General features: G+C 43.7%; 1 protein-coding gene across 2 annotated transcripts in view; it reads left to right on the top strand.

The window, feature by feature from the left end:
* The first annotated feature begins 2393 nt into the window (after positions 1 to 2393).
* ARHGEF38 (Rho guanine nucleotide exchange factor 38) overlaps positions 2394 to 14839 on the top strand; it is a 52915-nt gene continuing 40469 nt past the window's right edge. For both annotated transcript variants that reach the window (XM_081924946.1, XM_081924947.1), the window contains exons 1-2: positions 2394 to 2758; positions 13528 to 13718. In XM_081924946.1, the coding sequence (XP_081781072.1) occupies positions 2557 to 2758; positions 13528 to 13718 (393 nt within the window). In that variant the 5' untranslated portion in view covers positions 2394 to 2556. The remainder of the gene's footprint in view (positions 2759 to 13527; positions 13719 to 14839) is intronic.

A 14839-nucleotide genomic window follows, 5' to 3' on the forward strand; every position in this document is an offset into this window, starting at 1 on the left:
TCACTAGATTACAAAGAAATGCCCTATACCAATGAGAAGGAGTTGGCTGCAAAGGAAAAGGAACATTTGGTTTACCTAGCAGCTATCAGAGGCATGATAAAGGCACATTCACCACTGGAGATGGGGACAAGGATTAGCAGTGAGCATAGAACAATAACTACTGATACACTTGTAATGATGTTGCCTGGGAACACAGCACCAATGTTTTCTGCTTGGAGACCAGCACCTGTTTCCCCACTTAAGAAAAAGCTATCTTATAAAAAGGAAATTCATATGAACATTAACATTGGCAAGGCTATAGCTAACATGAGGACAGTGTGTGCTTCCATTGTGCGCAGGGAAATAAATGGTTTATGCTCTTCCTTGTACATATAAGTGCTTTTTGTTGAAACTAGTTGCTACATATTTCAGTGTATCTTAGTATGCATCTTCCATCTGAAACCTGATTAGCTAAACAGTAACGGCCATTTTACTATCATTGATCGGATTATTTTTAGCATCCTACCAGTAAATTCTCCATTTGCATCCACCCAAACGCTCATTCTCTCTGCAAATGAAAGATTTAATATTCTGGGCAGGAATATTCGTGCTTTAGGCACTTTGCATATGGGCAATGCTATTAAAAGAGCGACTTCCACTTGCTCTCTGTCTGTTATTGCCAGACCTAGTTTGTCCCTGTGGTGCTTCCATAGAGGCTTGTTATGTGAGCCAGAGAGATCCGCAAGAAAGCTCTGCCTTCAATGAGATAATAAAGCATGTTCCTGTTACAAACTGACTGAATAGACTGTGTTTCTATGATACCACATTGGCCATATTTGCTCCTCCCTGAGGTCCTCTTCCCTAAGATCATTCTTTCAAGTAGGAAATGGTTACTGAAGAAGTACTTCTAGCAGCAGCTGAAGCAACATCTTTTGTTGTGTCAGGGTGGCAAAACATGGGTGGGAAGATGACTCCCCCACCTACATTTCACTTCCCTTCCCTGCCACTTTATTCACCTTATTCTGCAGCCAAGACTCCAGAACTGTCCAGGTGTGCTAGCATACGAAGAGTTCAAATTCCACTAAGCTAGCTCGCTGGTAGGCTTTGGGCCACCAGTTGCTATCTCTCAACCTCACCTACCTCACAGGTATCTGAAGAAGTGTGCATGCCCACGAAAGCTTATACCCAGAACAAACTTAGTTGGTCTCTAAGGTGCTACTGGACATTTTTTAAATTTTATTTATTTATTTTAACTGCATCAGACCAACACGGCTACCTACCTGAATCTTATCTCACGGGGTTCTTGTGCCTTAAGATCCTCATAGATGGCTCTTCCCTGCATCCCATCCTGAGGACACTTGCCTTTTGTGGTGATGCTTGGAGAGGATCCTCTCTGTGGTGGTGCCCCTTCTGCAGAATGCCCCCCCCTTTAGATGTGCAACTGGTGCCAGCCTTGTTAACATTTTGGAACCATGTCAAGACTTAAGTTTATCCACCTGGGCAATTTAAGGGTTTTACTGTTTGACCTGCTCTGCCACTGTTGTCCTCTCTGTTGTTTATTTAGAATTGTATTGTGTGGGTTTTTTAAAAAATATATAGATTGCACTCCAATCTACTATCTGTATAAACAGAAAGGCAGGTTTTATTTTTTTTAAAAAATAAAATAAACAGTAATTGTGAGGATAATCGGGCAGGGTAGCCTTGTATGCTACTCTCAGCGATTTGGAGGAAGGTCAAGTTTTGGTTTTTAAAAAGCATTTTAAAAACAAAAACAAAAAAACACCTTATTTTGCTCCTTGCAGTGCACAGAACTTAGATGTTACAGTTGCTGCTTAACAGAATACAAAGTGTTTCAATTGAGTGAAGGGAATATATGTATAATTTTGTTCCAACCATAAAATAAATAAATGCAACCTTGTAATCACAAACAGGCCTTGCAACTGAGCATTGGATTGAGCTATAAAAAACATTGACCTCTATCTGAGTTAGTTAATCATGCCCTGTAGCATGAGAATAGAGATGTTCTCACCTTGCCTTGCATGACAATGACTCAGGTGTCCACTGCCTGTCAAGTGTAAAGATATGCAAAGTCTCCACCTACTTCACCTAAAGGACAGGATATGCCGAGGGTGGAGAAGCAGAGTTAAACCCATGCATTAGTTTGTTTTCACATAGATAAAAAGGTGATAAAAAGAAGAGGTGTAAAAATGAGGGAAAGATATGCAAGTGAGCCTGCATGCTCCCGAAAGGGCCTTGCCAGCTGATCAGTCCCTGCTGCTATGCCATGCCCTGTGCTGCAAGTCTCTCAGGTAACAGGTGTCTGGTTCCCCAGTCAGTGTAACTAAAGGATGACTTCATAGGGGTGGAGCCCTGCTAGGCTGCAGAGGTGGCAGTCAGGTGAGCCAGGTAAGAAGTGGAACTTTGAGCAAGACAGCTGATCCATTGGAGAAGCTGCTCCATTCACCCAAGCAACAAGCCGGCAAACACACCTCCTGCAAGGGAGAACCAGCTTAGCTTTTCTACTCAATCAGGTTTCTTCCTTTTCCATCTCCTTTCTTTTCCTGCTCTGGTGTGGAAATGGACACCAAAGAGCCACCTGGGAAAGAAAGTGTGGGGGCCAGGAAAAAAAACTTGACCTTCATAAGGCACAGGCTGTACATGCTGGAGAGGAGGAAGACAGACACGGTGGTGGAGAGTCATATTTCTGGAGACCACAACAGCTCTGGGACTTTGAGGAGGAGTCAGTCCGACAGGAGTGAATACAACCAGAAATTACAAGGTAATAAAAATGAGGAGAGGAAGGGCTTGAGGCTGCAGACCTAACCCTATTAACCTGGGAGCCAGCCTCGTGGAATTCAGTGAATCTTTACTTCTGAGTAGACCTGGCTAGGACTGCATTGTGACCCACATTTCTGAAGTACTGGTCTAACTATTGGAAAACAATTCCATACCAGAGAAGCTTGCATGATGGTGTTAGCTGTGATGGAAGGTGGTGAGCAGGTTAGATGTGGTGTGAGCTGGTGGAAAACATTTTTGTGAAATAGATCTTATTAAGCATTTGCCGGTATTATTGTTGTTGCTGTTGTAAGAAATAGGTTCTTCACTGTAGCACCACTAACCTGGGAAATACTTTGAAGGGAACCTAGTTCATCTCACGTTGAGGGGAAGTGCGTGATTAAATGCAATTTTGCAGCATTATAACTGTCATACTGCTCCTGCTGTAACACTTTGTAAGTTACACAAGGGGCAATTTTAATGCATTGAAGCCACGCATTGAAATATACAGACAGGGTGAGATATTTTGTAGGCAGCCTTAAATAGTAAGAAGTCACCTGGTGAACGTTTGTATTGCGGGGCGGGGGGGAGATGCTTTGATTTGGTTATTTTCTTGTTTAGATTAGGAACGGGTGATCTGAGACAACATACATTTTCCACCCCTGCACACCCCTGAGGCCGCACATAAGTACAATGACATTTTATTTTACACATATCTATTCCCTTTGGGCAGAAGGGTGTGTTTTCTCTTCTGCAAACTGCAATCCCCAGTGCTATTTATTGCACAGCTGTCTCCGTGAATTCAGCAGAACTCTGATCTCCCAGAGTGCAGGGAGAAAAAACATGGTTCCTAGGACTTGTAGCAGATTTGAAATAATGAAAATAAAGTGCCATTTCTGAGCAGGGAAAATAAAAATGCAGAACCATCTGTGCAGCATTAAAATGACTTCCTAGACAACTATCCTCTAAAAGAGGGCTAGGCTATACGATCAACATGCCAGTTCTACGTATGTTTACCTGTAAGTGTGCATAGGATTATCAGCAAAATGGTTTAAATAACTACAGTGAAATTTCTTTTCGCCTCACTGGAGGAATGCAGTCTGTAAAACTACACTGGTAATACGGAACAGGTTTGGTTATGCTGCCCTAAGGCCATGTCCCCATAGGCTTTCAACCCCCCCCCCTTTCCAGGGAGAACTAGATCTCTGTGATGAACAATAGTCCATGTTGTTCTTAGTCCCAACTCCCTCCAGCCCTTTTAAAGGGTACTGCAGACACGGCATTTCCTTATATGCAAAAGCTACCAGGCAGAACACTTCAGCTACACAGAACATTCTTCTTAACACACAAGGAAACAGAATGTGTGCATTTGCTTGGTGTGTCAAGAGAAGGCTATGTTGCTCTGCTATATATACAAACCCAGTGCCGGCAGTGTTCTGCTCACCCCACCTTCCACAATACCTATTCAGTAATTCCAGGACGTACTTTCATGTCATATGATCTAGTTCCTGGTGAGCACTAAATATGCCCCGGAGCTTACGTGCCCGTTGGACCTGGCCCAATTTGCATGGGAACTAGATTTCACAACTTTGCCTAGCCTGTTAGCGGCATTTTGTAATTTTCTCTCGTTTGATGTCGGGTGCTGAATACGGTTGACCTTGCCATTGAAACATTAGACTTTACACTGCAACGCTATGGTTCTATGATTCACAGTCAGCTTGTTTTATTGTTCAAAGAGCATTTCCTATCAGGGCTGTCATTCCATAAAAGAGAGTCCAGTCATTCATTTGATCCCATGAAAAATCAAATAGCCCCATAGTGTGGGTTCCCTTGATCAAGATGCTCCCAGTGGATAGTTCCATGGGAAAGGAAGCCTCCCTTGCTTCCCTCACTTCTGGCTTCAGTTGCTGGATACCAAGAGAGGACAAGGAATGTGGATGTTATTGCTCCTTCTCCGTGCTCCTCTCACTTATCACCTAAAGAGGGCCTGCAAAGACAAGCCAGGAGGGGGAATAGCAGGGCCAGGAGACCCCATGAATTGGTATTGCTCCCCCTACTGGGGTGTGAGCATTAGCCCAATGATGCCAATCCCCAATGGCCGACTTGAAGTCTCAAACATATAAGGGCTCCATGAATATGCATATAGGTCAAGGGGCGGAGTCTGTTGCTGTATCCTGCTCTGCCATGCATATCCAATTGTGTCCACTGGTGCTTTAAATACTTGCATTTTAAAAGTAATGCAAAACAACGTTTTTAAACCTGTGGCTTGATTAACCGAAGTACCGGTACCTGTTTTAGTCAATCAAGATGGTTTCAGGCTACAATCCTACACATGCTTCCTTTTCACTTAAGTAACTCAATAAGGGCTTGCTTTTGAGTTTCTGTAGTATATACCCGCGTAAGATTGCACTGCAAATCCAGTGAACAAGTGGGACTTTCAGCAAAATGCTGCGATGTCTTGTTCAGTGTCTGAGTCAGCCAGCAATGCCCTCTTCAAGTAAACTCCATTCCATCCCCTCCCTCCAACAGACACTTAGCCCTCAGTGCCCACTGAGCATGCTCAGATTTGTTGCTGGGTCCCTGCCTCTTTAGATGGTACTTGGTGTGTGTGTGTGTGTGTGTGTGTGTTGCTGCAGAGCTTTGGGATTCCCCTCTCCAAGTCAGCTGATATCTCCCTGTTGTTTGCAATGGGGGAAGAACCATTTTGGTAATATAAGGATTGGCACCTGCAGAATGAGCTGGCTGTTAGTATATAGGAAGTTGCAGTTCTATTGTTGTTGTTTAGTCGTGTCCGACTCTTCGTGACCCCATGGACCAGAGCACGCCATGCACTTCTGTCTTCCACTGCCTCCCGCAGTTTGGCCAAACTCATGTTGGTAGCTTCAAGAACACTGTCCAACCATCTCGTCCTCTGTTGTCCCCTTCTCCTTGTGCCCTCAATCTTTCCCAACATCAGGGTCTTTTCCAGGGAGTCTTCTCTTCTCATGAGGTGGCCAAAGTATTGGAGCCTCAGCTTCACGATCTGTCCTTCCAGTGAGCGCTCAGGGCTGATTTCCTTCAGAATGGAGAGGTTTGATCTTCTTGCAGTCCATGGGACTCTCAAGAGTCTCCTCCAGCACCATAATTCAAAAGCATCAATTCTTCGGCGATCAGCCTTCTTGATGGTCCAGCTTTCACTTCCATACATCACTACTGGGAAAACCATAGCTTTAACTATACGGACCTTTGTCGGCAAGGTGATGTGTCTGCTTTTTAAGATGCTGTCTAGGTTTGTCAGTTCTATTGTATATGTTATAATATACTTTGTTGCCTGGGTCATCTCTCCAAGATATAGATAGAAACACACACTCATACCTGGATAAAAGTCAGATCCAGTAAAACTAAATGCAAATTTGCATGATTTTACACGAGGTCTCAAAAACAAACAAACAAACAAACAAACAAAAACACCACAATGCTGGTCATTGCAATACTAACTTCTTTGCATAGGTGGCTGTAGGATTTTTTTCCCAGAAGGAAGGGGTGGACTGGCAGATAAGTAAAACGCTGGGGGATGGGGGGAAACAGGCTAGTTTCTCACCAGAAAAATAAGACAAATAGTGCTTGTATATTTTGCCTCATATCTCAGGGTCTACAAATGATAGAAACTTGCTCTGGATCCCCACGATTCTTTGTACTGCATCTCCTCCTTCACCCATGCATCTCTGAAAAGTGGTGTTGTTATCTGTGAAACATTCCTTATTAAAATTTATAAAGTTGGTCCTCCAAGAATGTTTCTGAAATCTCTTTCAGTGGTTTACCAATACTACTGTTGGACACATCTCAAACTTCCTCTTTTCTACTTACTTTGACAGGTTAGTGTAATTTAAGTGGACAATCACCATCTTTAAGCAGGCAGTGCACTACAGAGGTTAGAAAAAAAATACCATTGGTCTGTGGGGAGTGGGGTATATGCAACCCATCAAGGCAGCGACTTTCTTTCCTAAGCTAAAGTTTATATAGGGCAGGGCCTCCCCCCCATCTCTCAGCCCTTAGGGATGCTGATTCTTTCTTACTGGCTGCCAAATTTCCTTTAACTCTGGAGGTTGTCCATGCAGGTCAGTCGCACTTTCTCTTCAATGGATTTGTTTCCATTATTGATGTCCTGCTGCATGTGTATATATAGCCCTTTTTCCTCAATAGAATCAAGTTACAAATAGGAATACAACAGTCTATAATGTTGAGGCTATAATTACATGGGGGGGGGGAGGGACCAGCAGGTAGGTAAAAAATATTTTCTATGGGCCTTGATTTCTTCCCTTTTCATATTGAACTCTTTATTAACAAGACACGGCATTGTTCTTTTGGGCAAAAAAAAAAAATGAAGGTAAATTTAACTGAGGTTACAGTGACTACTGAGGAAGCAGAATTTCCAAGCAGGCTCAGAAACATACTTGTGGAATCATAGCATAGCTGTCAACTTTTCCCTTTTCTTGCGAGGAATCCTATTCCCTTTAAAAAAGGGGGGAAATGTCGACAGCTATGAATCATAGCATTGTTGGACAAGGGTCATATATTCCAACCCAACTTTTTGCCCAGCATGGGACTCGAATCCACGACCTTGAGTTTAAGAGTCACATGCTCTACCGACTGAGCTATCCTATGGCCAATAGAATTTTTTCGACACAGGTGAGAAGAGCTCCTTGGATGAAGGGCAGGATATCAATGTAATATGTAAATGTAAAGAGCCAGTGTGGTGTAGTGGTTAAGAGCGGTAGTCTCGTAATCTGGGGAACCGGGTTCGCGTCTCCGCTCCTCCACATGCAGCTGCTGGGTGACCTTGGGCTAGTCACACTTCTCTGAAGTCTCTCAAGCCCCACTCACCTCACAGAGTGTTTGTTGTGGGGGAGGAAGGGAAAGGAGAACGTTAGCCGCTTTGAGACTCCTTCGGGTAGTGATAAAGCGGGATATCAAATCCAAACTCTTCTTCTTCTAATAAATAAATTCTGTGACCACTATTCTTTGGAGATGCTGCAAACCCATCCCGAATTCCACCCCTGTAACTTTCAGAAATGACTATTGCAGAATCCATACAGGGATCCTTTTATGCATTGACTTCAGAAATTATCACCCAGTGAGAAGAGAAAATGGTCACCTGAATCAACCAGGAAAAAAAATCACAGTGAGGATATTATTTCATATGCGCAATTCTTCTTTCTTTCATTGAGCTCTTTCAACACTCCAGAGAGCACTCGGTTAGCAATTAAAAGACTCTATGGTCAGGAAATTGAAACCAGATATTTCCTGGAAGGGATGCCTTTTTCATATCTATTGCCAAAAAAATAATTCATTGGAAAACAAAACCCGGTGTCTGGAGTTTGGATTACCTAATCAATAATCTGTCACTGGACCTGATAGTATCAGAGCACTCTCAAATTTGGTGGCGGTTCATGCAAGGTCACAGAGACTATAATGTTTCCTCTGTTCAAATACCCTGGAAATCTAGATACACACGTATTTTTAGAACTTCTTTATGCCGAGCAAAACATGCACAGGCGCTATCTACGCTATGAATCAGTATCATACCGCTATAAATGCTTCTCCCAAAGCTTCATGGGAAATGTAGTTTGATAAGAGTACTGAGAGTTGTTAAGGATACTCCTATTCCACTCACCGAGCCAGAATTCCCAGAGTTCAGTGGGAATAGCAAATCAACAGTTAAACTACTCTGAGAATTGTAGCTCTGTAAGGCGAATAGGGGGATGTGGGTGATGCGGTGGGTTAAACCACAGAGCCTAGGACTTGCTGATCAGAAGGTCGGCAGTTTGAATCCCTGCGACGGGGTGAGCACCCATTGCTCGGTCCCTGCTCCTGCCAACCTAGCAGTTCCAAAGCACGAAGTGCAAGTAGATAAATAGGTACCACACCAGCGGGAAGGTAAATGGCATTTCTGCGTGCTGCTCTGGTTCACCAGAAGTGGCTTAGTCATGCTGGCCACATGACCTGGAAGCTGTACACCGTCTCTCTCGGCTAGTAAAGCGAGATGAGCGCTGCAAACCCAGAGTTGTCCACGACTGGACCTAATGGTCAGGGGTCCCTTTACCCTTTACCTTTACCTAAGGGCAATAGGGGTCTGCTAGCAGCTCTCAGCACCCTTACCTAACATGCTACCAAGGTCATTGTGGCAGATTTGACCTCTGACCCCTCCCTGACCCTGCTGCCAGCACCACTGTGGCACTGGCAGCCACATTCCTATCTGCCACACCCCTGATGGCATAATTTGGGGGGAAACAGCTTTGTGGGCCAAATTTTATCCCTGGTGGGTCACGTTTGGCCTGCTGGCCTGGATGCTGGACTAAATGGGCCATTGGACTGGCACATCTTCTTATGTTCTCATGTCCAGCATCATTGCTCCTCTGCCCTCCCAGAATTCCAAGTAGCCATGGGGTGGGGCAACATGGGGGTTGCCTGTGTGGCTACAGAAGACTAAATGCGGCATGGCTCCAAGGCACCAAATGGCAATCTTTCAGCTGGCAAGCACATAAGCCAGTAAGCTTCGGCAAACCAGGTGGTTCCATGCCTTTCCCCCCACAAAGGAAATATTCAAATAATGGCCATGTGTGTCTGTGTCTTTTTAAGTGGCATGTCACACAGCTGGGTGTGCTTTCTGAAAGTTTGCACACTTAAAAGGGCTTATTTAAATCCTTGAATGGAAGAATCCATGCAGTGGAAAGACTGGAATATCCACACTCCTGGCGGCAGACCCTCCCTCAGCCCATCCCAACACTGCCCCCAACACACCTCTTGCAAGCTGATGCATAGAGAGTTGCTGCAGAGTTTAGAGTTGCACAGCTTGCCAAGGGCTTTGCAAACACACACACACATTCTCCTGCCACTCTCTCACTCAGAGAATCACACCCACCCACCCCATTACACCTGTGGAGGTAAGTGCAGAGATTTACCTTGCATGACATGGGAAATGGTTTGCTTTTTACTATTGCTATTATTATTCTAATTTTTCCAATATACTTTTTTTTTGTTTGCAAAGGACACAGGTAGCTTATTTGGCAATGTCATCCCCTCAGGGAGAGCCTTGCAGGCATGTAACCCGACACCACCAAGGACAAGCAAACCAGGAGCTCCTATTGTATTGCGTAATGGCAAGGAGCCAAAAGCAAGGCTTCCCTTCCCCCACATCCACCCTGCTGTGGATGCAAATATCTAATTGAGAGAGGTGGGTGTCTGGTGCTTGGAATACGTGCTTTTGGGTACATTACTCCAACTTCCATGCCATTACTATCAAATCAAGAGTAGGATGCACAAGCTCTTGACTTGGAATGCAGAAGCCCTTGACTGAGCTAGTTAGAAAACAAATCACATTATCTGTAAAACACAGGGGATCGAAAGGAAGGATGGTCTCTTATAGGGAACAAAAATGACTGCTGATTGGTGTGTTTTTATTGTTCTGAGTTTTACAAAGGTATTTTTAAAAGTTATTGTTGTATACATGTTTATATTTTGTTGTGGGCTGCCTAGGGAGGAAGGATGATCTAGAAATGTGACTAATGCGTACATAAACAAATAAATAAGAAATACTTAGTGCCTGCATCTGTCACACTGATTTTATGTTACCTCTGAAGTTTTTTTTTTTATTCATAGAAGGTGGATCAAATTCTATGGATTTTTCAACACTGCCCTCAAAAGTTAGTAATATTATAAAAGAATGCAATTAGACAGAGATCTGATTTCCAAGGCCACACTAGCCCCCTTTCAGTCTCAATGGCAGCACAGTGCATCCAAAGAAGAGGGAACTGGTTTAATTTCATATTTTTATTTTTATTTTTTTTAATATAATTTTTATTAAGATTTTCCAAATTAAAAACAAATTAGATCCAATTCATACACTTTCTTCCAAAACCAAAGCCAGGACTTCCCCTTCCCGCCCCCAATTGCGTTCCAAATCTTCCGAATAAGCAATTAAATTCAACAAGTTTTTATCCCATGACTCACTTAACATCAATAACCCAATTTTTCCAAATTCCCATCCCCTAAGATCGATTTTTTCCCTTCCACGAGTTCCCCCTTTCAAAATTTTATAAAAAAAGAAAAAAAGATAATAATTTTACAACCTTTGGATTCCAAATTTCCCTCCCCCCTTTCTCTGTTGTGTTCCTTCTATCCCTTCATCCTAATGTCTTCCTGAAGTTCCTACCCGCTTAATCCATATCCCTCTAGTAGTTTGCCAGTCATATTTAATTACAAATGTCCAATCTTGGAAGGAGTCTGTCTCAAAAAGGGGCCCATTTTTTCTATCCAGATTTTTATATCCAGGAGTAAGAAACTCCCATTTAATTTCCATAAGCTTGTCAAATCTGGATGTCCCAAATGTTCCCAATTCTGTCCAGTTCATGATGTTTCCATATCATTCTCTCTCCTCCTTCTGTTTCCCTGTTTTCCCGCAAAAATGTTCTTTTTCCATGACCTTCTTATTTTCTGCAGAGGCTTGTTATTCAGAAGCAAAACATTATGTCATGTCCCTTTCGTTTTCCAACTAAAGAATCCATTGTTTCCTGTAGTTTGTAGCCCTCTGTAGACAAAACAATGTTCCATTTCTGCAGTTCCCAAGAGATTAAAAGTTACAACTGTTCAGGTTTCCTGAGAAAAACACATGCAATGTCGCTCAGCTCCTCTAGGTGGATCGCAGTAACTAAGTTCCCTTCCAGATCAAATCCATTAGTCCAAATAGTTTGTAAATCCTTATTTGAAACAATTTGTATACAATTTAAAACAAATGTAACCGGCAAAGTCTTCAAAGCAAAGTCCCTGCTTTATTCTTCCGTTTTGACAGCCTTTGACAGCTGTCAAAACTCCCGATGCTCTTCCCCAGGTAGTTTCGCGGATCACTCCAGGGATTCCGGGGGGGGGGGGGGGTTGTTTTTTTTAATACAAATTCCACTTTTCTCCTCCAGCACAGTCTTATAGTTTTCCCTCGCAAAGTTGCTAATTCATGAAGATAGAGATACGCTCGATCTTAGTCGTTAAGTCCTTTGTTTTGGCTCTTCTACAATTAAGGGGTAGGCTGACTTCCTTTTTTCCACCTCCCCCGTTCGCTCCAGATTTTAAAAATTTATCCCTCTTTTTTAATCCATAATCCAATTACTCACGGGTTCTTCTTTTAGATCCAGATTTTCAATAGAAGAAGTCAGCGCTCTCCGCCGGATGGCATGCGGCTGCGCTCGGCAGGGATAGCAGAGAACTCAAAGCACCACGCTTCTCCCCGGTGCCCGATCCGTAGCCTTTAAAAAGGCTCCTTCACGAGCCGGGAGGGCGCTAACGGTGCCAGCCGAGTCTCCATGTCCACGGCCTCACTCTGGCCGTGGTTTTTGAGGGTCCCCGCATCGCCGGTGCGGTAGGACCCAGCCCCTGCCGAGCAGGCTCCCTCCGGAGCTCTGAGGGAGCCCGCCATTCGGCGATGGCGCCGACCCGGAAGTTAATTTCATATTTTTAATTCATGCAGTATAACATTGGGAACGTTACTTGTGAAAACAGTCCTTGTATCATTTATTTCTGTAGTACAAAAGACGTGTATGGTGCTTTATAAATATACCAGGCAGGTCCCTGCTCCAAGAAGCTTACAATCTAAACTCAGATTGTGAAGGGAGGGAAGAAGCAAGGAGATGAAAATGTGCAAATGAAGTTAGACCTTCTTAGGATTCATTTCATTCGGAGGATGAATCAGAATTGTAGAGTTGTAGTGGATCATCTAGTTCAGCCTTCTGCAATGCATTCACCAAAAGATAGAGAGGGTCGGGTGTTTTTTTAAAATACCATTTTTTTGCTCTATAAGACTCACTTTTTCTCTCCTAAAAAGTAAGGGGAAATGTGTGTGCAACTTATGGAGAGAATGCAGGCTGCACAGCTATCCCAGAAGCCAGAACAGCAAGAGGGGCTGCTGCTTTCTCTGCACAGTGATCCCTCTTGCTGTTCTGGCTTCTGGGATTCAGATTTTTTTTTCTTATTTTCCTCCTCCAAAAACTAGGTGCATCTTATGTTCTGGTGCGTCTTATAGAGCGAAAAATACGGTACTTTTGTTGCTCTGGCAGGGCAGAGGCATTAAAGCAGTCTCCTCTTGTGCTGCTGGACCTCCTTAAAAACCCAAACCAACCGTGGCCGACCCCTTCTCCAGTCCTGCCCTATTTGGGGGGCTTACATTGGCCTCCACCAATGGGAATGCAGCAGTGGTAGCCCATTCATAGCCTACACCATTGGCAGACCCAGCCAATCTCTATGTGCACAGAGATGCTGGCACAGCCAGGTGGAAGGAAATTGCTGCATCCTAATCCCCTCCATCAGCTCAAATCAAAGGTTAGGATTGTTCTATAATGCAGCATATATGAGCTGAAAGTAAACTCAGAGTTGTCCTAATGGGTTTTTTCTGCTGTTCTGCATTGGTGTGGTTGTGTGTGTTTTTCTTAGGAAAACAAAACCCTATAGAAAAGGTGGGTATCCTTCCTACCACTCTCATATATATCAAAATGATGTGAGTGGCTGTATTTAAAAGGCAAGGCAAGCCATGGTTTACTGTGTTGGAAACAGGCTGAGGTGATCCTCAGGCTCTTATGCTTCTTCATACTTTCCTTTGGCACAGCTGTGAGAAGTTCATAAGCTTTTGCTTATGGCAAACTACGATTGAACTTCACCTTGGTTTGTTTGAAAGCAGCAAAAGTTGCTAGCCCTTACTGATATTTTTTTAAAAATAAAGAAAGAAACAGAAGTGGTGTTTGTTTCTTACAGAAAAAATGGCACCACAAGCAGGGTCCTTGGGGCCAGTTGGCTCACCCCTGGAAAGTGAAGAACAGCTGAACAGGCGTCTGATGGCTAGAAGGCAGAAGATAATTACAGAAATGGTCCAGACCGAAAAAGACTATCTCAATGATCTGGAACTGTGCATCAGAATAGTGGTCGAACCCTTGAGAAGAAGGCAGGTAAGGAAGTCCTGGGTTATCACAGCTGTGTTTTGGCAGGGACAGGTTTCTGATAAAGATATTGATTCAGTATTACTCTGCTCAACAGCAATGAATAGCGACTGAATTCACATTAAGAATTTCCTTTGCTTTTCTCCATGTTCTTCTGACCTATTTGTATTTTTTATTTTATGTTACCTGAAATATGCTTAATACCAGGCTTTTGGGACAGTGCGATGGTTATTTCTTTATATAAATGTTTTTATTGGTTCATTGTAGTTTTAACTGTTTGCTATACAGGTATTGAATTTTGCATTTTTGTGTGTGGAGGGTGGGTAACAAATATGTTTAATACATAATTGATAAACAAATGTATTCACCATCTAGCGTACTCTGAGAGAGATGAACCAAGAGAGAAATCTCACCCTACTGTCATAGGATGCTTGGCCCTCCAGATGGTGTGGGACTCGAGCTCCAATCAGCCCCAGCCAGCATGGTTAATCGTCAGCCATGATGGGAGTTGTAGTCCAGCAACATCTGGGGGACCACAGTCAGGATATGGTGGACGTGTTCCCCATTGTTTTGTTTTTTGTTTTTTGCTATGGGGGGGAATACTCCACCATTGTGGAGACCTTGATGGGTGGAGAGCTCTTGCCAGTGATGCTTTGGTTGGCTCTAGCCAGTGCTGGGCTCTGAAATGGAGCATGTCAGCTGTGGACCTCCTAAATGCATTCCCCTGAGAGGGACCTGAATCAGAGCTGTTGTAGCTAATCTTCCCATCACTTTTCTCTCAAAGGCGGACATTTGTAAAAGATCTGCTAGGCTGAAATGTTTGGTGAATCTGCTGTCTTCTGATCTGCCAAGCTTCAGATGTGTTGGCAGATCTGCCATATCATAGACACATCCTACCTGAACTACCTGACATCCTACCTTAGGATTGCTCTAGCTTTTTCTGAATTAGACACCTTCTGAGGGTTAGGCTACTTTCTTCTCTTGGCTATGAGCAGCAAAGGCAGAGTTGAGTTTGAATGGATGGTGGACAGGCGAGTTAGGGGCGGTGGTATCTAGAAAGGGGTAGCCATTCACTGTATGCTGCACCCGGGGGAGGTTACCGAGAGGCGTGGTCAGAGTCTGGTCCTGGG

This window comes from Podarcis melisellensis (genome assembly GCF_964234715.1).
Source record: "Podarcis melisellensis genome assembly, chromosome: 9".
NCBI classification, from domain to species: domain Eukaryota; kingdom Metazoa; phylum Chordata; class Lepidosauria; order Squamata; family Lacertidae; genus Podarcis; species Podarcis melisellensis.